The following is a 24,362-nucleotide window of genomic DNA, read 5'->3' on the forward strand; positions in this document are numbered from 1 at the left end:
ATCTATATCCAGAGAGAGCACTGTGGGAACTGAGGATGGATCACAACACAGTATTTTCACTCTGTTGTTGTTTGCTTGCATTATATTTTTTCTTATTTTTTCCTTTTTGATTTGATTTTTCTTATGCAACAAGATAATTGTATAAATATATATGCATATATTGGATTTAACATATATTTTTTAGCATGTTTAACATATATTGGGGGTAGAGGAAAGGAGTGAATTGGAACACTAGATTTTACAAGGATTAATGTTGAAAAATTATCCATGCAAATGTTTCAAAAATAAAAAGCTTTGTAAAAAAGTTTTTAAATAGAAACAAGGGCAGCTAGGTGAAGCAGTGGATAGAGCACCAGCCCTGAAGTCAGGAGCTCCTGAGTTCAAATCTGGTCTCAGACACTTAACACTTCCTAGTTGTGTGACCTTAGACAAGTCACTTAACCCCAATTGCCTCAGCCAAAAAAAAAAAAAAAATAGAAACAGAAATCTTGTTTTCTTCTGGCACATTGATGGATTCTCTTTTGTACCCTGAAGGGTATGTATATTCCACTTTGGAGACCACTGCCCTAGGTGGCCATAACTTTCCTGTTTTTATAATTTTATCTCTTCCCCCAAACTTCTTCACTTCTTTCTGCTGTAACTGGGTCTTTCTTGCTTCCATTTGACAGCCTAACTTTATGTATATTGTTTGGGGGAAAAATTTTTGCCAGCTTCACCTGGAGTTTTGTGCATGGGTTCTGGGACAGGTGCTTTGCTTACAGCAACTCTATTTTTTAAAATAATGCTGCTGAAAAAAAAAATAAATAATGCTGCTGCAGATAATTTTATCTTCCTAATGTTTTTCCAGTCCTTTGTAGTACAGTCGTTAAGGTCCAGAGGGACCCCCAAAAGGTTGGGGGTGGCAAACCAGTGTCATGAGGTGTCTCAAAAGAATTTGCAGGCTTGAACTCATCTCCAAGTCAAGGAGCAAAATTTATTTTAATTGTAACGCCAATTGAAACAGGTTAAGTTCCAAAAGGATTTAGCAAAGATCCAGGAGCAAGGAGACAAATTTATCCAGTTCTTCATGTCACTAATAGGCTAATTTTGTGGTCTAGAGGTAGAACTATTGTCTCAGAAATTTGGCTATCACAGACCCAGAGATTATTATCTGGCAGCCAGCATTATCTGTGGAACTAGGGCCCAGCCAAGGTCCAGTGACTTCAGGGTTACTGCCACATTTCCCCTAGAAGCTGTATCCCATCGGTAGGTACTATTATTATTCCTATTTTACATATGAGGAAGCAGAGGCAGACAAATGTTAGATACCTTGCCCCGGGTCACATAATTGGTATGTGAAACTGGGATTTAAATTCCCATTTTCCTGACTCCAAGTCTAGTGCTCTATGGGCTGAACCAAATAATTGTCTCAAACAATGCATATAATGGAATCTTATATCCTACATCTTTGAGTCACTTTTGGTTATTGTCACCAATTGTGTAAATTGTTGAATATTGTCTTAGAGAGATTGCTTATTCTCTATTAATATCATCAAGGAAACCCTCAATGGATGCAGATGATCTTCATACAAATTGAATATAGATAGGAGAGAAGCTAGATAGGTCAGAATTCACTGACATTCTTTCCATCAACATTACTTTTCTGCACCTTTGGTTTCTTTTCCTCCTTCAAATACTTTGTATACTAATCCTTGATGTCTTCAAAATTGTACTCTTATTTATTTGGTTAAATCTGGTGGCTATTCTTGTGTTTGTTTGCTTTAGTGCCATTTCTACCTCAGGGATTATGATTTTAATGATAAAATATGGGAATTCCACCAGCCTTAGAGAAGTTGGTTGAATTGATATTTTTGTAAATTTTCCCAATTTTTCTTTTATTTGTAGTCTTTCCCTTTTCATTCTTGAGTGCCATAGAAATCATTTTGGATAGCTTGCCAAGCTTTCTTTTAACTATTTTGGCCCTTTCTTGCTTAGCACAGCTTTACGAGAAGATATTCCTCATAGTCAACGATAATTGTTCTTTATAACATTTTTAAGAGTTCATATTCTAGCCTGGCATTGTCTTTGACAGGCGTTTTTCTCTTTCTGCAAATAAGACAAATATTTGTTGACTAAGGCATTTTCTGGATTCCTTCCTTTTTCTACATGGGAATTACTTTCCATTGGTTTAACTTCTCAGGGAAATTATTAGTCAGTGTCACTCATTTTTGCTCTACATGAAGAGTTTATAAGACTTTCCTGTAAGTTTTCTTGTCTCTTGAAAGGCAGACAGTTTCATTCTTTATATTTTTTTGGGTGCTCATCATATCCTACTCCCACCAATTTTGAAGAAAGCATGATACCGACAATATTGTCAGGGTTTCTGTAAACTCAAAAATGTTCACATTTCCCCAGTTGTCTCTTTTAAACCATATTTGACTATATTTATCTCCCCTTTTCCCATCTTTGGATTAAATCATCATTCACTCTGATACGTAATTATTTTAATTGATGAGTGCAGGACATAGTGAGCATCAAATAAAGAATGAAATTGTCCATAAACAAGAAAACTGACTGAGAGACCATTAACTCTTCAAAGCCTGATCAGTATGTATAAGAAAATGAAAGATACTGCATAAAAGCAAAGTGAGCAGAACGTTGCACACAGTAACGCAAGGATGTATGGCGGTCAGCTGAGAATGACTCGGCTCTTCTCCACAACAGTGACCCAAGGCAACGCCAAAGGACTCCTTGTAGCCCACCTCCGGAGAGAACTGGTGGGCTCTGAGGGCGCGCGAAAGCGGACATTTTTTATTTGTTTCTTGTTTTTATTTTTTGCAAAGTGGATAACACGTAAATGTTTTGCACGGCTTCACATGTATAAGCAATATTATATCGCTTTGTCTTCTCAAGGTTATTTTATTTTATTTATTTTTTTTAATTTAAATTTTATTTTATTTAATAATAACTTTGTATTGACAGAATCCATGCCAGGGTAATTTTTTACAACATTATCTCAAGGTTATTTTAACATTAAAATATTTTTTAATGTTAATGGGAAGCAATCACGAAATGAATAAAAATGAAAAAAAGAGATACCAGTTAGTAGTAAATTCTACCCTGAATTATTTAAGCAAGTCATTGACAATGAAAAACGGGTAATGGATAACGGAAATGCCGCTGACGCCTCCAGGCAAACGGCAGCGATTTATAAGCTGGGTAACAAACTCTCGGAGGGGGTATTTTCTCCGCCCCCGGCCTCAGTTTCTTTGTCCGCGCAAGGGGTGGGAAGGACGCCGCGACCCACGTCTCCACCCTCAGGACTGTGAGACTCCAGAACCTAGAGACCGCCCCTCCTCCCACGGGAGCCTCCAAGACCACGCCCACCAAGGAGCCTCGAGCTCCTTGGAGACGCCCACTCGTCTAGCGGGCCACTGATGGAGGCGGGAGGTGACGGCGGTGGGGAGTGGGGGGAGGGATAGAGAGGGCAGGGGGCGGGGCTCTGGCTTCCTCGCCATTTTAGGAGGAAACGAGAACTGAGTCCTTCCGTTTCAATAACTTTATTGAGCCCTCACACCTGAGAACAACCACCGCTGCGCATGCGCGACCGCCCTCCTTCCCCCTCCCTCTCCCGGGAGGAGGGCGCTCCGCTGCTGAGGCGAATGGGGCGGCATCCTCGGTGGGGGGCGGCTGTCCCGGGGGATTCCCGGAGAGCGGTCGGAGGAAGGCAGGGGATCCCGGACCCCAGCTCGCCGTCTTCCCCGGACAAGGAGGGGGTGGTGTCCTGAGGCAGCCGGGAGAAGGGCGACGCCGGCAGCGGAGGACGAGCATTCCCTCCCGCCGGGGACCCCCGAGCCGCCATGGGTAACACCACGAGCGAACGGGTGCCCGGGGAGCGCCACGGCTCCAAGTCCCACCGCGCCGATGGCGCCGGCGGGCAGTCGCACGGCAAGGAGCACCCGCACAAGATCATGGTGGGCAGCACAGACGACCCGAGCGTCTTCAGCGTGCCCGACTCCAAGGTGCGCGGCCGGAGAGGGTCCCCCGTCCCTCCACTCGCCCGGAGTTGGGTCAATTTCTAGCCTGGTCAATTGCAGGCGAGCGCTCAGGCTCCCTGCGGGGGACCGAGGGTGGGCTTCTGGGGTGGGCAGGGGTTCCCTGGTCGGAAAAGGGATTCGGCTTGTCCCGCAGGGCCCGGGAGCAAGGAGGGGGAGCAGGGGGCTGCTGGAGTCCGCATCTCCTTCCCCTCCTGCCTACTTCTCTGTCCGGGCCGCTGCCTTAAGCCTGTAATGTATGGCGAGCCCCGGAACAGGCCCTGCCCTCCAGCAATCTCCCGTCTTTCGGAAGAGACCGTGCAGACCTCCTAGTGCGTGAGGGACTTGGAAAGTAAACTGAAGTCCGATCCCCTGAGGGGAGGGGCTGGGCGGGGCAGGGCAGGTGTGTTGGGGGAGTAAGGATTTTTGCAAAAGGTAGCATTTGACCTGATCTTGGAAGAAACCAGGTGGTAGAACCCAGTAGGGCTCCTGGAGTCTGGAGATGGGAGTGTCATGTTCCAGGAGCAACCAGGAGGCCGGTGTCACAGAATGGGTGAAAGTGAGAAGGGCAGGGAGGGCCTACCTGTGTGTCTGCGAGCTTCTATATATCTATAGATAGTCACATGTATGTATATATCTATTGCTCGAATGCCAAGTGTACATTTACCATGTGTATACATGTATATATTACATGTGGGTATATATGTATATATTACATGTGGGTATATATGTATGTATTACATGTGGGTATATATCTATTGCTCGAATGCCAAATGTACATTTACCAAAAACGATATTTTATGGAGAACTCAGAAAAAGCGGCACAAAGACATCCCCAAAGAATCTCTTGAGAACTTTAGAAATGACTTCGTGGTTTGGGAGATACTGGCACAGGATTGCCTTTATCAGAGAAGGTGCTGTGTTCGTAAAGCAGAAAGAACTTCATTAGCTCAGAAGAAATGCAAGTTGCTTAAAGTTAGAGAAGCCCCTCCAAAGGTTTATGTGGATTATTTGTGTCCCCCGTGGTAGAGCATTCCGAGCTCTGATCAGTCACACTAACTTGATTCATAACATTGTGATATTATTTTGGTGAAGGACAACCACCAACGTGTGTGTGTACCCACATAACACATATATAACCTGGAAGTAATGGTATTGATTTTTTAAAATTTTGTTCTACTTATTGATAGTCTTTCCTTATAGTGAGAAGGAGACTGTTAAGCAGGAGTGGGCTTTAGGGAGGTTCCCTTGCCCGCAGACTAGGGAAACATGGTTGATAGAGCCAATAATCCAGGTCCGAGATGATGAGCCAGGTGGTGAGTGTTTGAGAAGAGAGATTGCTAAGATAGAAAGAACCAGACTTGGCTCGGGATTGGATAAGTGTGTGGGGTGAGTGCAAGTTAGGAGCGAAGGATGGCAGGAGCCTTTGTGACTGGGAGGTTTGCAAGGAGAAACTCTGCCTCAGTTAGAACTGTCCATCTGAATTAGGGATTCTTAACCTTGTTTGTGTGTGTCATGAACCCCTTTGCCAAGCAAGCCTTATGTGTCTCTTGTGTGAAAAGAATGTTTTTAAATAACTGAAGGAAATGAATTTCAATTAGAGGGGAGTGCAAGTAGGAATGTGATTCCCACCCCCCCCATACAAATGTATAGATCCTCTGAAGTGGGGGGGGGGGGAGGGAACAAGGGGAGAGATGGAGAGGGGGCTAGGCTCCCGGGTTGAGAAGCTCAGATGTGTGTTATTCTGGGTGTCCTTCAACAAGGACTGATCTTACAAGTAGAAGCTTTGAGGGGAGTCTCGACTTTTTCTTCTGAAAATGGCCTGAGGGTTTTATTGGGCTGCAAGCTCAATATGAAAGTAGTGCCCAAAAATAATGGGCAGACAGTTATATTGGGGCGGGAGGGAGGAAAAGCTGGAGATTGTGTAGGATGATTGGAGTAATGTGTCAGTTCTGAGAAAGCCATTGATAAGACAGAGTGCTGTAGTGGCTCTGCACTTGGAGCCAGGTAGACCTGGGCTCAACCACCTCTTTAAGTCGTACACAAGCTGGACAAAGGAATCGCATGATTTCTCCATGCCTCAGTTTCCCCCTCTGTAAAATCAGAGCATTGAATTTGATGAGCCTTAAGATTCCTTCCAGCTCTAAATCTCTGATCTTAGGAAGCTGCAGAATGTCCAGAAGGGCCAAAGGCAGGCCCTGAAGATCTGAGATAGGACTGTGTGAGCAGTGGGAGGGGGCTTTAGCTTGACGAAGGGAAAACTTTTGAGTTGAGCTGCTTTCAGGTATTTCCAAGGGCAGCCAGGAGGAAAAAAAAGGATTAAATCTGTTCGCCCCAGGACCACAGGCTGGGAATAGGAGGTGGCCATTACCTGGAAGGAGATTGCTACTCACTCTTAAGGCAAAACTGTCCACCGAGAGCGCTCCAAAAATGGATTTCTTGGCTTTGGGAAATGGTGAATCTCCTTTCCTGAGTCCTCAGGCTGACTGCACCATTCTAGGCTAGTTGGGGTCTAGGGAAGTCAAGAGGGGGATGGAGAAGTGGATGGGATGTTGAGGGGCTTCTCTCCTGGGGTGTGGCTAGGCCATCCTCCTTAACACATACACCCTAGAAGATATTTCATTAGGGCTTGTTGAATGATTAATTAAATGTGATGTGTGGGGGCAGAAGCACCCCAAAGAAGAGTCTCTTTTGTTGGGTCCTGGCCATTTCCAGATTTTAGACTGGAGGGTCACATTGCTAAAGTGGCTTGGACTGGGCACATGACTCCTGATTGATCTCAAAGCCCCAAGTGCTGCTTGCTTGTAGTTACTTGCCCAGAAGGAGAGAGGGCCAGGCGGGCAGGGCTGGTGGGGGCGGAGAGGGTCAGGCAGCCAGAGCTGGTGGGCACAGAGGGCCAGGCGGGCAGAACTGGTGGGCAGAGGGCCAGGCGGCCAGAGCTGGTGGGCACAGAGGGCCAGGCGGGCAGGGCTGGTGGGTACAGAGGGCCAGGTGGGCAGAACTGGTGGGCACAGGGGGCCAGGCGGGCAGGGTGGTGGGTACAGAGGGCCAGGCGGCCAGAGCTGGTGGGCACAGAGGGCCAGGCAGGCAGGGCTGGTGGGGGTGGAGAGGGTCAGGCAGCCAGGGCTGGTGGGGGCGGAGAGGGCCAGGCGGGCAGAGCTGGTGGGCACAGAGGGCCAGGTGGCCAGAGCTGGTGGGCACAGAGGGCCAGGCGGGCAGAACTGGTGGGCACAGAGGGCCAGGCGGCCAGAGCTGGTGGGTACAGAGGGCCAGGCGGCCAGAGCTGGTGGGCACAGGGGGCCAGGCGGCCAGAGCTGGTGGGCACAGAGGGCCAGGCGGCCAGAGCTGGTGGGCACAGGGGGCCAGGCGGCCAGAGCTGGTGGGCACAGAGGGCCAGGCAGGCAGGGCTGGCGGGGACAGAGGTAACTTGGCTTGACTCTGGGAGCCGGGCTCGAGTGCTGGCTCAGACACAAGCTGTGTGACTTTGAGCCAGTCTCTGTACCTGGCTGGGTTGGGCCCCCTACCCTCCAGGGCTCCTCTGGCCCTGCCTGGCACACTGGCGCGGGAGCTTCTCCAGCTTCTGTCGTCCCCCCCTCATTGGGTTTGCTCTCCTACCTCCATTTTGCTCCAGTCTTCCTGGCTGTCACCACTTACTTATTTGTCCAGCTGGGGGCCCGGGCAGGTTATGAGAGTGATGGGGGTTATGTTTTAAGAAGAGCAGTTGGTCACTTTGGGGGGAAGCACAGCAGGGGAGACATTGTCTGTGTCTGGGGGCTTCCTCCGCAGTTTGAAGGTAGGCTGAGGCTTATTTAACCAATTGGACTAAATAGATTTCCTCCATCTCAGGAGTGTCTCAGTGTCTCCAATCCAAGGACTCGCCGGAGTTTGGGGCGCTTGCAAAATCTAGAATGACCGTGTCTTTGTATTTAGAAGAAAACTGGAGCTGTGATAATATTGAGAAATTGTGTGATTTTTTTATGTAGGACTAAATCCAGCCTATAAGATGCCCTGAAGCTTTTAATTTAATTATGTAGAACCTTCAGCTTCTGAACTTATTTGTGTATCTTAACTTGACTAATTAAAAATAAAATGAGAGGTGGTATTTGTCTCTATTTTTTTAAGGAGACAGGGTGTGCCTAATACTTCTCTTCCTACCCAACCAAGTTTGTAATTTAATCCGCTGATGACACAGCGGATCTTATTCCTGCAGTTTGTTTACTTTATTAGTACATGGTTGAGAAAAGGATTTCAGTTTGTGAGGTGAAGAGAAATGATAGAAGAAATATCCTGATATTTATTTTCCCCCCCTTCTTCATCATAACCCTTTTTATCAGCTAAGCTGTTTTCTCCATTAAATCATGAAGAATCCTCTCACAGTGATCTATCTGCCTGGTGATACTTTTCCTAGATTCCCATTTCCTACAAAGATTTTATCTTCTTCTTTTTTTTTTTTTTTAAGTTTTTAAATTTATTTTACCCTTATGTACAAAATAAAAGAATTTAAAAAACATTTTCATATAGACAGCAGAATGAAAATTCAATATAAAGCAATAAATTTCCATTTCAAGAAAGCCTATATAATATCTACGTGATATTGTTTTCAAAGCTACCCAGCTTTTCTTTGCTTCCTTGAAGTTTTTCTCTTTTTCTCTGCTGTGCACTTATTACTTTATTCTTTTTTCCCCTCCTCCCAAAAACATATACACTCAAGACATGAGAGTTTTATTTTGCTTATTTCCACTTGTCATCTATTTCTCTGGAGGTACCTAGCATCTTCTTTCATAAGTCCAAGTTTTTCCATGTTTTTCTGACAATCAGTTCATCATTTCCTAAACCACAGCAATATTCCAGTCCAGAAACATTGTGAAGATTGTGAAAATTTTCCCATTTTTCTTCATTCCTTCTATTCTTGGTTGCACAGGTTTTACTTATATAAGATAATTTTAATGTAAAATACATAGAATTATTCATTTTATACTTCAACAATCACTTTATATTATGGTTTAAGGTCTGATGCTATTGAATCTGCTTTTTTTATATCTTTTTTCCCTGAATTTCTTTGAAGTTCCTGACCTTTTATTCTTCTAAATGACCTTTATTGATTTTTTCCTAACTCAGTAATATAATTTTTTAGTAATTAATTGGGGTAACATTATCTAAAAAGATTAGTTAGGTAAAAATTGCCTCCTTTTACTTGAGTTTACCTATCCCTGATCAATAAAAATTCAATCATTTAGCTCTAACTTTATTTGCATAAAATTGTTTTATGTTTATTTTCATATATTTTCTGTATCTTTTTGGCAGGTATAATCTCAATTATTATATAGTCTAGTTATTTTAAATAGTCTGAAATAATATTGAATAATGTGACACAGTATAGTTTTATTATTTTTCTCTTTTGATTAAATCTATTTTAGCTTTTACTTTAGAGTCATTATTAATACGCTTTTTTAATATGATAAATTCTACTTTTGACCTTTATTTTATGTTTTCATAGATTTCTCATTTTTATAGCATTTCCTGAAGCAACTTATTGTTGAATTCAAATTTTTAATCTGCTGTCAATTTCCATTTTATGGGTAAATTCATCTCATTCCCATTCTAAAGTATAATTACATGATATTTTCCTCCTTCCTAATTTTCCTCTCTCTGATTCTTACCTTATTCCTGTCCTTCTGCTTTACTTTTGCACTTCCTTGCCCCCTTAATCCTTTACCTATTCACCCCTCCAAGAATTCCTCCCTTATCCTTTTCCCCCATTCTCTCTCCTTGCCCTCATGAGATAATTGCTCCTTTTTATCTCTCCCTATAATTTTATGTATTTTTTAGAATCACCCCATCATACTCAGCTCAGCTGAATCCTTTCTTGCAAAATTACCTAAATAAAAATGAGTAATAAAAAATTAATATTTTAACATATGAAAAGTAAACAATATGATCTTATTCAGTCCTTTATAATTGATCCTTAATATTTACTTTATATTTCTCTTGGATATTCTATTTTTAATTTTCCCTTAAGTTTTGCTGCTTTTGTCACAAATATCTGAAGGTCATTTCGTTAAATGTCCATTGGTTTTTGTTTTTTCATTCAGAATTATACTTTGGGTAAGTTACCTATGATTGTAACCCCAGCTCTTTTGCTATACAGAATATATAGTCCCAAAGTCCTTTAATGTAATAGCTACAAGTTCTTGTATTAACCTTATTGTAGTTCCATGATATTTAATTTTTGTGTGTATGTTACTTCCAATATTTTCTTAACTTAGGAGATTTGAAACTTGGCTATGATATTCCTATGAGTTTTCAACCTCTTTCAGGTGTTGATTGGTAGATGTTTCTATTTCTGCTTTGCCATCTTGTTCTAGATGAAGTTCTAGAACTTCAGGGTAATTTTCCTTGATAATTTCTTGTAATGTATCAAGATCATTTTTTTTTATTTCAATTTTCAGACAGTTTTGACTATTGGTGTAATTTAATTAAGTTGTAATCCAGAAGCCTGGGAAATGATGCCCTGAGCAGAGAAGAAAAAAACAACAGAAAAAATAAGTGAAAGGAGCAAGTGCTGATTTACATTCAGTCTCCTTACCTCTTTTTCTGGATGCAGATGACATTTTGTGCCCAAACTTTTCCCAGTTATTTTCTGAGGTCTCTCAGAGTTCACACTAAGGCTTTCCTCTCCACTCCCTACATCAGGGTCAGAGCCCCCCATCACACAGTTCTCCTGGAACTGGAACCGGGGATTCTCCTTCCCTGGAAGGGTCCCTCCCTGGCTCCTTTACTCACCAGGTGTGCAGTTCCTTCCTGGTCCGCCCAGTGACAGTGGAAGGTCCTTTGGTCTCTGGGATTGAGCCCACAGGGTCCTGCACTGCACCTGGGCCCCTGGAGGCTGGGGCTTTCTCAGGGTCTTCCCGCAGGCCGTATGGCTAGCTCAGTCAGGGACACTCCCTACCTCCACCTATTGCATCACTTTGCATGGCCTACAAATGATGTGACAACATCCAGGTGTTCTGTGGCCAGCCCTTCTTAGGAGAACAGCTGCTTTGCCCTGACTCGTGTCCACTTGTGCTGCTCTGTGTTCTCTTTGAGGCCGTGGTCTGAGAAACCTGGAGAGTGCGTTGTCCCACTCCGCCATCTTTCCAGGATCCTCTCATAGGACAATGTCTCCGGGCTTAATCCCCTTTTGTTCATTTATGGGGAAGAACAGGCTCTCCAGAGATTGTCACTGTCCCCAGGAGGCTGTCAGAGCCGGCGCCATTTAGCTTAGACAGTGATAGATGCCGCCAGGTTGTCTCCACGGTCCCTGCCCCAGCACCAGGGCCTCTTGGATTCTGTCTCCCCCACAGCCTTTGGTCCTAGCAGAAATAGGGAGAAAGCCCTGACCCGGGATCTTGGGGACAGTGAGCTTCAGGGGGACAAAGCTTCCTCCACTGTGGGGGTCACCACAAAGAGGCTGAAAACTAGACTCTGGGAGCTCGGGTGTGAAACTGTTTGGTGGTTAGCTGGGTGGAGCACCAGCCCCAGCATCAGAAGGCCTCGAATTCAAATGTGGCCGTCAACTCTGGCTAGCAGGGCGACCCTGGAAAGGCACCAAAACCCATTTGTCTCAGTGTCCTCCTCTGTCAAATGAGCTGGAGGAGAAAATACCAACTGCTACAGTGTCTCCTCCAAGAAACCAGACATGTCTGAAAATGGTAGAGTAGCAGCAACGCATTTCAGTGTGATTGATTTCATTTGTAATTCTATATATTTTCTGGTAAAGAACACACTCTCTCTCTCTCTCTCTCTCTCTCTCTCTCTCTCTCTCTCTCTCTTTCTCTTTCTCTCTCTCCCTTTCTTTTCTTCTTTTTCTCTCTCCCCCCTCTCTTCTCCCTCTTTTCTTTTCTCCCCAGCCCTGCCCTGGCCTTCAGGTCAGCTTGTCCACAATGCCACGTGACTCAGTTGCCAAGGCTAGGATTCTCCCAGAAGCAGCGATCTGACGGTGTTGTTGTCTGTGTGGCATTGAGGGCTGGGTGACCCCATCTGGGAGGGAACTTTGGGCTTAAGGTTTTGGGGTTTTGTTTTCCAGCTGACTTAAACGTATGAATTGAGAAAATAACATAGTCTCTTTTCCAGTGTTTGCTGTCTGTGTGCCTTATGCAGTGTTTTGTTGCAAATTTAATTATAGTCTCAACAAAAATGAGCAAGTAAAATGAGGAATAAAATCCTAAATAATAGGATAAATGCTGAATTATTTACATTTGGGTAATAGGAAACACTACTTAAACTTGAAAATCTAATAACATGTTCTTTCATCTTCCAATCTTTTTTTCATTTTGTGTGCCTGTGAGGCCTTGGTGTTATTTTTAATACAGTCATTATCAGTGTATATATTATTCTGATTTTGCATTCTCTGTGCTTTCTCTTTCCACATAAACTGTCTTATGGAATAACTTTGAGAAATTCAGAGAATCACTTCAGATGTTTGGAAAGAAAATGCTAGATGAAAAGAAATGATAGATTTTTTTGAGGGGGGTGGGAGTTGTAGTTGTTACCAGATTTTTTGTTTTCTTTTTTTTAACTTAACAAAGCTTTGAAAATTCTGTTTGTCTTTTTATTCTGTTATCTAAGGCTGGGTAGAGGACAGTAGGGGAAGAAACCAAGTGAGTAACTCTTCTGGTATTCTATAAACATCAGGCGAATCTGGCACTGCCTTGCTTAAAGGGACCTGTTTAGACATCTTCACTGTTGCTATCCCTTAAGTCTCCGGAGCCTTCCACCTGTACATTTCTAAATTAATTAACTTAGAGCAGCGTAAATAAGGCTTAACATACCTCCTTCCAAATTTGTGAAAAATCGATCATCGACTTTGATGATGATTCAGCAACATATCCCTTCCTGTTTTTGAAAACTACTAATTAAATTTGATTTATGGATTATTTGTTGACCTTTTATTGTAATTAAAATATCAAATACACTCACTTAATATTGGCTTTTTTAAAAATCTCACTATCTTCTAGTTGCCTAGGGTCCCTTAAGGCAAACTAGGCATGATTATACTTTAAAGATCGTAATTTCAGCAGAACTCAAAGTACTAAATAAAGTAGCATCCTTCATCCTGATTTATGGGAATCATTTTATAGAGAGGCTACAGTTCTTAAAAAGTGGAATGATTTACCTGCAATCTTCTAGTATCATAAGAAAAACTCAATTTTCATATACAATATTCCAAGCTGGTCTCTACTTAACTAAGGAAATGTACACTAATGGTGTTTGGGTTTTTGGGGTTTTTTTAATTAGTATATGGTTTGAGTAACCTTTAAACTTTAGTTACTCTAACCCCCTTTTTATGGTATATATAGAAGTCAGTAGTAGTTGATTATTCAAAGCATGTTACAAAGATGGTCACCTTTAGGGCCCCTCAGCACGGGGACCAGCCTGCATCCTTTCTGAGAAACTTATGTTGTACTTGATTCCAGGGATGACCTGGGTATTTTTTCTTACAGCTCCCTGGGGACAAAGAGTTTGTGTCCTGGCAGCAAGACTTGGAGGACTCTGTCAAGCCCATGCAACAGGCCCGTCCCACGGTCATCCGATGGTCTGAGGGAGGCAAGGAAGTCTTTATCTCTGGATCCTTCAACAACTGGAGCACCAAAATCCCACTCATTAAAAGGTGAAGACGGGTATTTGGAGTGGGTCATACCGGGAATATCCTCCTTCCAAGAGAAATGACAGAATTAGATTTCTGTCTCCTCAGGATCATCCATAAAGTGCTTAGTTTTGTGGCCAGTGTGTTCATGCCTATGTAAGATGTGAGCTGTTATTATTCATAATATTGATGCACTCCAGAGTCTATGACTATGAGACCACAAATGAGGTCCATTGTATGGAGTCCAAAAAGAATCATTTAGCCTGAAGAAAAGGCCTCAAGTGGACCCAAGAGGCATCCTAAAGTACCAGGCAGAGAAATTGGGCTTGTTCCAGGTGGCCCCAAAAAGCAGAAAACAAGAATAAGGAGGTGGGGAGAAAACCTGTTAAAATTTGGTGACATGAGAACTGACCTGAAAACAATAAGGCCTACCAGGAAGCTCCCCCACGGGAGGGCTTCAGATAGATGCTTTTGGGGACCCTTGGCTTCTGTGGTGGTAGATTCCTGTCATTCAAAAGGATGGACCAAGTCTCAGTGCAGTGGTGTTGGGGAGTGAGGGGCAAATTACTGTGGAAAGATTTGGGATAGAAAGGCTGCTGACTACTGACCACTGCTGACCAGCTGGGAGAACTTGGCCTGAGACTTTTGTCCCCACTCAACTCTGGATCCCTACCTACCTCATCCACCCAGCCAGGTATTCATAAATGTAAAATGAGTATTCTTGATGAAGGCTTCTTGTAAACTGTAAAGCACTAGTAAATGCCATATAAAGAGGATGAACCCATTTTCATGGATTCGATAGGACTGGAAAAGGGACCTTAGGGGCCATTTAATCAAGCGGCCTTATTCTATGGCCAGGGAAACTGAGACCTAGAGAAGGTCATACAGAGAACAAATGATAGAACCGAGTAGGAGAAATCCCTTCTTTTTTGCATTTCTAGAAATGGCATTGCAGAGTACTAGATTTTATTTTCTCAAGGCAGGGTCTCATCCATTACCAAGGGCTTGGATGTTACCGAAACAGATATCTTAAGCAGTTATACAGGTTCACTGACTTCTGCGAAGCACTTTCATACTCTAATATAAACAAACTCTGAGGTCTTTCTGGTGATCCCTTGATCCCATTCAGCATTTTTAGAGATCATTCTTTCATCTAAAAGGAGAAGTTATTTCATAATGAGCTTGTTATCCACACAGTTCTTGGAGGTCAGGCAGTACTCTAAAAAAGAATTTGAACAGAATCTTAAAAGGTAATTCTCAGTTATTTTCATCCAGGATTTATATTCTGGTTTTGTATTTTTTTTTTTTTGTTTGTTTTTTTTTCCAATGAAGCAGTTGAGGTTAAGTGGCTTGCCTATGGTCTCACAGATAGTATTAAGTGTCTGAGCCACATCTGAACTCAGATCCTGACTCCAGTGCTGGTGCTCTATACACTGCACCCTCTAGCTGTCCTGGGATTTATATTCTTAAAACCATCTAATTTCTTCCCAGCCTCAGATTAGAGAGTCGCTGTGTGGGCTGACTTAGTGTGGCTAACTAAAACTAAATTGGAACAAAGCCTTTCTGACTCTCTTTATGTTAGGTTTGGAATGAAATGTATTAGAAATAGGTAGCAATTATTTATGTAAATATTGTATAGTTATAAGATAGTAAAGGAAGAGGAACCTCAGATTATGGGTGTTGTCAGAGGAGCATAGTCCAGTGCTCTTTCCCCTATGTCACACTATAAGGAATTTTTTCTCTGTTTCTAAAAGTAGCTATTTATGAATAGCCTTTGTGCCAACCCGACGTGCCAGTCTAATAAGTTATTAAATGGCAGTTCTGCAAGATACTTGGAAATACAAAGATGAAAAATGGCAGCTCCTGCCACAGAGCCTTAAATTATTGAAGCAAAATGAAAGGGCCAAAGGACCAAGCATTTAATGAACATTTGAGGAGGGGGAGACTCAACTCCAGACAGAACAGTGTCCACCGAACCTGGGGAGCCCATTGGTAGTGATTGTTTCAACCTCCCATTTCCTTGTAGCCATAATGATTTCGTTGCCATTTTGGATCTCCCTGAAGGGGAGCACCAGTACAAGTTTTTTGTCGATGGCCAGTGGGTCCATGATCCATCAGAGGTAAGTGCCTGAATAGCTCACCTGGTGCCCTCCTTCCTCTCTTTCCTTCCCTGTTCCAGGCTGCCTCTTTGCCTTCCCTCCCAGACTGTTTGGGTAGTTAACCAGCCAAAATCATCTCTGGCCTTCTAATCCATCTTGTCTTCCATTAAAAAGGAAAAATAAAAACAAAAAACCTGGATTATGGAGTGCCTTGCTATGTACAAAAAAGTGTGATAGTCTTTGAGGATACAAAGTTGGATTTTTTTATTTTTTTAAGAGACTGTCCTTGACAGCTCATCATTGAATAAAGTCCAGGTTTAGCCTGGTATTCAAGGCCCTCTTTGATCTATTTTTCCAGTCTTTTGTCCCCCTTCTCTTCCTCCTCATATAATTCATAATGTAGCCAAACTGAACTATTTCCCATGGTTCCCAGCACGATCTAGTTTTGCTTGCTTTGCTGAAAATGTGTCCTGTTCTTGGAAGACTTTCTCCTTTTCCCATAGTTCTAGCTGTTAAATCCCTTGCCTCCTTCAGAGTTTAGCTCAAATGCTATTTTTCCCTGAGGGGGAAGATTCCCCTTGCAAGAAGTGCTCTCCCTCACTCTAACCCAAGCGTCTAGGACTCTGTCCATCCACTTTGTATTCAACACATCCCTCCTTTGGAGCACAGTCAGAAAGTAGGGGCTTATTCCCTGGCTCTGATATCTATGAACTCTGCTATTATGGCAAGATGTTTAATTTCCATAAATCTCATAAGTTTATAGACTAGACTAATGATATGGAGTCATAAAAAACCTAAAGAAGCTTTCTCTCACACAAGCTGTGTGCTTTGTGTGTAGTGGACATGACTCGATGAATCAGAATGTATTCCTTCCGTGGCTGTTTGTGTTGGACACTATCTCCTCCAAGAGACCCTTAGGAAGAGCCTGGCTTACCGACCTTTAATTTCCTCGGATGCCCTGTGGCCCACACCAAGTGCCTTCCCTCATCAGAACAGATGCTTAATCGAGTCCTTTCATCCTTTAACTGTTGTCATTGGACCTGCAGGAAAGGGAATCCCTTCTGAGGGCTGGTGGAGTGAGGTTCTTGCTGATGGGCTGGGTTGTGGTGGTTCTGGACTGGCCCACATGGAGCTGGAAGTGTTTTCAGCACCAAGTGCCAGGTTCAGAAAGGGGGCCTTTCATCGTTCCTTTTCAGCCTGTTGTTACCAGCCAGCTCGGCACCATCAACAACCTGATTCACGTCAAAAAGTCTGATTTTGAGGTTTTTGATGCTCTGAAGTTGGATTCCATGGAGAGTTCAGAGACTTCATGTCGAGGTAACTTATATTTTGACCTTACTTACAAAGCCTGCTTAAAATAGACCTGCCTTCCTAAAAACTCCATCACCTTCTTTCTTTGTAAAACAGAAGTTCCTTATTTTGATACTTTCTTGATCGTTTAACAGTAAGCTTTTGGATCATTTCCTGTATTTGCTTTTTGCTGTTTCTATTCAAGTATAATTCACATAAACAACTAGGGTCCAAATGCCTTCTTACTGGTAGCCATACCAAGGGCCCAGTGAGGGAAGTATAACTTGCTTCTCAGGTTCCAAGTCTTACTGGTGTTCATACTCAGCTGGGGATTGGTTCGGTTCATTATGGTTGATAAGAATTGATAGGTTAAAAAAAAAAATTAGGAACAAGAAAGCTTTTATGTTTTTTATTTTCTAAAAACTTCCAATTAATTTTGAAAATCAAAAAATGTTCTTAGAAGAAAAGAGCTAATTTTTTTTCTCTTAATTTATCCAGTTGAGTGGGGGTGGGAGTGGGGGTAGGGGTGGGAGGTGTAATACAATAGAACTGAACATGATGTTCCAAAAGTAGAGCAGAAGATAAATAGTGGGATGGAATTTTGAGAAATATTACAGTGAAAACAGCACTGGTTACGTGCAAAAATACAAGTCAGGACATCCTTCCATGTTGTTTGGTCTTCTTGGAAAACTCATCCTTTGCCTAAATCTGTCAGCTCTGAGTAGCCATGGTTGGCAAACAAGGAGAACGCTGCCCTTGGGAGTAGTGCTCATCATTGAAAACACAAAATCCTAGATTTGTACGGACGTTACCCAGTGTGCCAGCGACTGTACAGATGAGATACATACAGGATTAAGTGGAGGTGACTTTAGAGGGGAACCAGTGGAGCCCCACCCTTGTGGGTGGCCTTCTCAGGGTTAGCCTCGAAGGAAGGAGAGAGACAGGGCAGGCGTCATCAGGCTAAAGACGGGGGATATAGGAGAGCGTCTGATGGTAGGCAGTGGAGAAGCAGCCCTTTGGGAGAACGTGCAGCTAGAGAAGAGTGTGGGGCTGGGAGGCGTGGAGGGTGGAATGAAGACAGTAAATGGGGTTTGTGATTGGAGAGCAGAGACAGAGGTAGAGGGACAGCCAAGCACGTGGAGAGACGTAAATAATTAAGAGTTCAGTGTTTAGTAGATTCTCTTTTGTCAAGTCATTGGTTTATAATTTAAAAAATAAAATGACTCTGAGAGGTGTAGCTGCCTAAAAATCTACTCATCTAATATTCTGAAGTAATCCTTTCTTTGCTTATCTTGGTTGAAGATCCTGATATACCTTGGCAGCTAAATTGTGGTTACATGGACCACTCTGGCTGGCTAGAGAACCAAATTACACTGCTTTCCAATACACCTGCTCACTCTTTGCTTCATCTTTGATCTTCATGTCTTTTCCCCCCTTACCCAATTTCTTATTCTCTTAGCTTCTTTTCTCCCACTTAATTAATTAACGATAACACGGTAGAAAAACATCCTGTTGGATGTATGTGCTTCATTCCCAACTCAGGCACAGACCAGTTGTATGATCTCTTACCTCTTTTTATTAGTTTTTTCAGATCGGGGGAGTTGGTAAAAGGAAGAGAATTTAAAAGTACAACAGTCAAGAGATGCAAGATGTCATAGATTATATCATACATTTTAGTACCTTTTCCCCACTTCTACACAGCAGAGATAATACAGACATTGTAGTTCGTGTAGGCTCCAAAGAAGGATTTAGTTGATGACCAAGAGATTTGAAATGACTAAATCACATATATAGACTCTAATATCTTGCCATTTGTGTCTAGTTTATTAAGGCCAAAAGTTTTGTTCCTTTAATCTGTCTCGTTAAAAGAAGCTATATTTTATTTTCTGGGCTTGAACTAAGTCAGTGATTCTTAACTCTGGTTAAATTTCAGTAGAAAGTGTCTTCAGTTTTTTCATAGTGTATTAAGAAGTCCTTCATAAATTTTCAAAGGAAAATTAATTTTATTTAACTTAGTTTTTAAAATGAATTTGCCAAATAACATTTTCATTTGATGAGGTAAAGTCAGACAAAGAAGTTTCCTCCAACTGGAGGTCTTCAATCAAAGACCAAATGTCACTTGTCAAGTGTGCTGCAAGGGGAATTCTTGGTCAGATATGAGTTTCATAAACTCTTTTTCATGGGGTTAACAGCCCTTTCCAAATCAACGAGTAAATAGCTACTTCTGTGACAGCATAAGCTTTCAATGGGGTCATTTTGTTCTAAAGCTTGTGATTTCTACTCATGTTTTCCATAGTTTTCCTCTGATATTTGGGACATTTTCTTTCAGATTTATCCAGTTCTCCACCAGGGCTTTATGGTCAAGAAATGTATGTTTTTCGATCTGAGGAGCGCTTCAAAGCTCCACCCATCCTCCCTCCTCACCTTCTCCAGGTTATTCTTAACAAGGACACTAATATTTCTGTGAGTATCTCATCACTGCCTTTTTAATTAAGTTTAGGGCTTCTCAAAACTAGTGGAGAAGGAAAGATCTCCATAAAAACCATTTGCATTTATATGGCAGTATCATGAGCTGAGCTCAGTGGTTGTAGAAGGTGTAGATTCAGGAGCAGAGATACAGTAACATTTATCTAATGCTACAGAATGGCACCGAGTTTTGCAGAGCAATTGTGGCTTTCTAGTTGCCACCATAGAGTCATCTGTTAGACCCAGAATTTTGGCTTGCTGAGATCAACTTCTAGGGCCACCAGTCAGCGAGTATTTATTGAGCCTTTAATAGTGTCTTTGGGCTCTGGGGCACATAGAAGAAGCATAAGACTTAATTCCTGCTTATTAAACCAAAGGTGGAATCGGCCACCTTCACTTCCGTCTTTGGCCTTCACATCTCTGACGTGGGCCCAGGGCCTGGGATTGAATTTCCCATCTGTTCAGAACCATTAAGTAGATTTTGTGTCTTAGGGCTTTTACCTGTTAGTGTTCTAGGCATGACCCAGTGTAAAAGATCCTGGAGAAAAGGGAGCTGCCCTTATCTGTTTGCTTTGAAGTGAGCTCGGCTGTTTTCTCTCTTTCTCTCAGTGTGACCCGGCACTTCTCCCTGAACCAAACCACGTCATGCTCAACCACTTGTATGCGTTGTCCATTAAGGTGAGTGCCGGCCGGCAAACCTGTGAGGACCAGGAAGACGGGCCATTAGACCAGCCTCTGCCCCACACCCACTGGGGATGACTGGTTGCTTTGGGGTCAGCTCTGTACAGTTGTGGTGCTCCACAACTAGACTGCTCTGTCTTTGGATGGACCCACCTGTTAGCAGTTGGTTGCTTCCATCTTAGTCATTTTCATCTCCTATTTTTTGGTTTTCTTGATAACTGTCGGCCTGTCCCAGTGGCTTAAACTACGTGGTGGTATGGAGCAAAGGTGTCAGAAAATGACCTTGACTTCTGAGTTCTAGCCCCAAGGAAATGCCTTGGTATGGGGGCTTATTCTGGCCGTCAGTCATCTCCAGACTGAGGATACTGGGAAAACCAGTCAGGATGTTTGGAGCCAATTATTGGATTGTTTAGGAAAGAGTTGGGGGCTTGGGCCCTTTTTGAACTGCTTTAGAGGTCCTAGTTCTCCTCTTCTAGCCAGATAAGAGGCAGGAGATAGAAATTCACTAAGAAGTCTGAGTGCTTTCCTTGCTTTAGGCTTTCCCTTTAGACCCTACTGCAGAGGGATTCCCTCCAGAATCTCCTGTTTTGCCTCCAGTTACTCTCAGTCCTGGGGGCACTTCCTGTGCAGAGGTGGGGGCTGATGGGTGTTGCTCAGGGCTCAGAGGGAGCCGAGCCTCCGAATAAGGAGCTGTCCTGTGTCTCTCTCTCCCCAGGACAGCGTGATGGTTCTCAGTGCCACTCATCGCTACAAGAAGAAGTATGTGACCACGCTGCTGTACAAGCCGATCTGAAGGGACGCTCTCGGCTGTCCCGGCCCTGGGAGGCGTGCCCCCTATCTCTGTACTGAACCCCAGTTGTAGCTTAGAATTGAAAACTGACTTGACCTTTGAGGCCAGTTGATGTGTTTCTGAGCCTCCTTTGAATAGACTGTTCTGCTTTTCCATTGGACTGCGGGAGAGCATGTGCGTGTGTGCGTGTGTGTGTGTATGCGGGTGTGCAGTTTTTTTTTTTAAGGGAAAAGGGTGGGCTCATACATATATATTGGACATACAGTATGTTAATGTTATTGGAAACCTAGCCACTGCCAAATCTCTATCTTAGGATGCCTGTTGGGTGCTTTCCAGAGGTTTGGGGGAACAGAAGTAAGCACCCCCCTTCAAGTCACCTCCCCGACCTGCTGGAACAACAAACGTATAGGAGTCTTGTCTGGCAGAGAACCCAAGGACAAAAGGGGGTCCCGCGTTGGCCTGGTGCTCCCCTAGGATCCCCCACATCTCCCTGTGGAAGCCGTCCCTGATAAGTGGAAGGCCTGTCTTTTCTCAAGGGCCCCAAAGCTGTGATTTTTTTTCTCCCTATATAATACTGTTTATTCTCCCCCTTGAGGACAAAGCTTAGAGACATGGGTGAAGGTCCCTTGAAGGGCGGTGGTGTAGGGACCCCATTTCCAGGCTGAATTGTCTGGGGATACCCTTTCTCTTTAGAACACAAGCCAAAATGCTCTCCACGGGCTGGCTTTAGTTCCAGTGAAGAAACACATAAAGTCCTGAGAATGACAGATTCCACCTCATGCAGGCTTGCTTTCAGCTCCCTCCAGCATGAAAGGGAGATCTCGTTCTTGAGCCTGGCCTCGGAGAACTTACCTGTGGGCAGCCTTCCCTGGGCCTACCATTAATATAATGCCATTATGAGCGTATGTGTGCATTATGTATATGTAGTCTAATGCCATTATATAGTAATAACTGACATTTCTATAGTGCTTTAAAGTTTACAGAGCATTTTAATCTCTCATTTGACTCTAATAACCCGATAAAGTAGGTTTTACATTATTTTTCTCATTTTACATATGAGAAAAAATTGAATGTAAGAGTAATTAAGTGACTTGCCCTTGGTCCTAAAACCACTGTCAAAGGGGGGATTTCTAACCTTTAAGTCCAGCCCTCTGATCTCTCTGCTGTGCTGTGCTAGGTGGAGGGTCACCCTGGTTTCCTTGGCTAGAGAAGGAAATTCCTTCAGCCCTCAGTTTCTTGCCCTGGAGCTTAGACACAAGTTGACGTCCTTGGTTTAAGCTTTAAGAATTTTGCCCTGAATCTTTACAAAGGATTTGTGGTTTTTGTTTTTTCTCCTCATTTTAAAAGTAACTTGACTTTGGCTTAGCAGAAATCATGGAGCCAAATTCATCATTAGATTATTGAGGCTTAAAATCTTGCAAGTGTCTGTGGGCCTTCCCTTTTTACAGAGAATTGCAGCTCATCCATCCAGCGTTCCAGGAGGCTAAAGCTGTTAGTGGCGGAGGGGCTCCCAGACTGCCTAGGATGGACCCTGCCTCCCGCCCATCCTGAGCTGAGCTTGGGGAAGACCTGTGGCCTGGGAAAGTGACCCGGTTGGTTCTCAGCATCCTCGCCGGCCCGAGGCTTAACCTTAACTGGGTACGTCCTGGTGATGGGAGGCAGTGAGTGGAACCCATCGGGGACTTGGCTAATAATTGAGCTGGATTTAATGCTGCCTTGGACACTTGGGAACCTTCCCCTTTGCACCGGAAATCTTGTATGGCCTACTTTGGGTCCAGATGTCCTTCACCTAAAGTGTTACTCTCGTCATTGTTGAAATAGGTCAAATCCCATGACACTTGGACATTTTGTTTGATGAAATTTGACTTGAATTGAGTGTTTTAGAGGTCAGAGAAACAAGACTCAGAATTTTTTCTGTTACACAGTGATGTTGCCGGATTATTTGTTGTGAGAGGATTAAACAAAGTTGCAGTCGTTACATCTAATGACCTGTTTCATGTTTTAAATTTTTCATTCCGCAGTGGGGGCAGGGAAGGGGATGTGACATTCCCCAAATGGCTCCGCAGCGGTGGGTCATGGTGCTGGGGAGCTCCATTCACCCCATTCCACATCCGGTGTATCATCTTGACAAGCTTTGGGGAAATCTGTGCAAGATAGACACAAGGTAGACAACTAGTTACCATGGAATTGGTGAGGATGGACATGGTATGGTTCGAGCACTTTACCTGAATCTGAGAAGTAGCCCCCAAAATTGTTTTGGCTGCCTGGAAGAAGTGATCCAGAGCTTGATGTATTCTGGTTTTTAAAAGCTGTTACAGGTATTTATTTTAATAATACCTTTATCTTCTGCCTTAGAGATTCTGAAGTTTGGAACTGAGGGGCAAAGGAAGTGTTCTTTTAAACTTTTTTGTTGGTCATTTCCACAGAATGTTTGAGGGAAAGCTGGTATGTTCACAGAGTGCGTTGAACTTCAGTGAGGAAGGACTCTGAAAAGAACCAAAGCATGATGTAGGAACAGTGGAGGAACAGGAAAGCAGAAAAGTGGGGGGTGGGGGGGGCTGTTCTGATGAGCAACCAAAGGGATGGGGAAGACTCAGAACCTTAGAAACCCAGCTTAGAACCTGGGTTTGTCAAACCACTCGCACGACAGAGGGATGCCCCCATTGACCTCACTTTTTGGGTTCTTTGTAAATATAATCATATCCTAAAGATGTCATTCCTCAATTCGAATATCACTTAAGACAGACTTCTTATTTTAAGCCATAATGAAAAAAATAAAAACAATTAGAGCCAATTAGATGGCTCCTTGGAGTTTGTTGAAATGTGATATGGCCTGTATGATTGTGACCAGTCAGGGACACACCAAACACCACAAGCATTGCCTTCATGAACACAGACCTGGCTCTCCAAACATCTTCAATTAGGTGTTTTCTGATGGAAACTCAGGCAGGAGTGTTCCTTGGGGGGATCTTTAACCTCTTCTACTCTAATCATTTCGAGATTTCTCCTTCTTGGCACACTGGTCCCTTGAAGACTCTTAAGTTATGACCTGTTTGCCATGAAATGTTCATTGGTTTCTACTTTATTCTTGAGAGCCAACTCCCTGCCATTGTTTATCAGCTGCTGCTGACTAGTTGTTCACAGTATCAGAATAGTATGTGGTGCATCAGGGCGTTTGCTTCAGAGTTACACAATTCAACAGCAGCTCCTCTCTAAGGAAAGAAGGTTTTTTGGAGCACAAGATCCCAAGCCAGCCCAGTAGCAGTGAAAGAGACTTTTGATTTGGGCTTTTCAGTCTTGAAAAGACCCTTATAAATTTTTTTACAAATTGAATTGAGTTGCCATCCTAGTCTGTTTTCTGACAAGATTCTGCTTTGCTTAAAGCTTTTCTTTAGTTT

General features: G+C 43.3%; 1 protein-coding gene across 1 annotated transcript; it reads left to right on the top strand.

Moving 5' to 3' along the window:
* Positions 1 to 3,611: 3,611 nt before the first annotated feature.
* Positions 3,612 to 22,949, top strand: PRKAB2 (protein kinase AMP-activated non-catalytic subunit beta 2). The gene is made up of 7 exons (XM_051992871.1): positions 3,612 to 4,001; positions 13,496 to 13,662; positions 15,665 to 15,758; positions 16,934 to 17,054; positions 19,357 to 19,490; positions 20,103 to 20,171; positions 20,890 to 22,949. Exons 1-7 carry the CDS (start codon positions 3,840 to 3,842, stop codon positions 20,965 to 20,967), a joined length of 825 nt encoding a protein of 274 aa, XP_051848831.1. The 5' UTR covers positions 3,612 to 3,839; the 3' UTR covers positions 20,968 to 22,949.
* The last annotated feature ends 1,413 nt before the right edge of the window (positions 22,950 to 24,362 follow it).

The sequence above is a fragment of the Antechinus flavipes genome, chromosome 4 (genome assembly GCF_016432865.1).
Source record: "Antechinus flavipes isolate AdamAnt ecotype Samford, QLD, Australia chromosome 4, AdamAnt_v2, whole genome shotgun sequence".
NCBI classification, from domain to species: Eukaryota; Metazoa; Chordata; class Mammalia; order Dasyuromorphia; family Dasyuridae; genus Antechinus; species Antechinus flavipes.

Bases quoted from the DNA above. Each gene is read 5' to 3' on its own strand.
- PRKAB2 (XM_051992871.1), top strand. From the start codon at position 3,840: ATGGGTAACACCACGAGCGAACGGGTGCCCGGGGAGCGCCACGGCTCC. The intron at 4,002-13,495 runs GTGCGCGGCCGG...TTTTTCTTACAG, and splicing joins TCAGCGTGCCCGACTCCAAG to CTCCCTGGGGACAAAGAGTT. The intron at 15,759-16,933 runs GTAAGTGCCTGA...GTTCCTTTTCAG, and splicing joins GGGTCCATGATCCATCAGAG to CCTGTTGTTACCAGCCAGCT.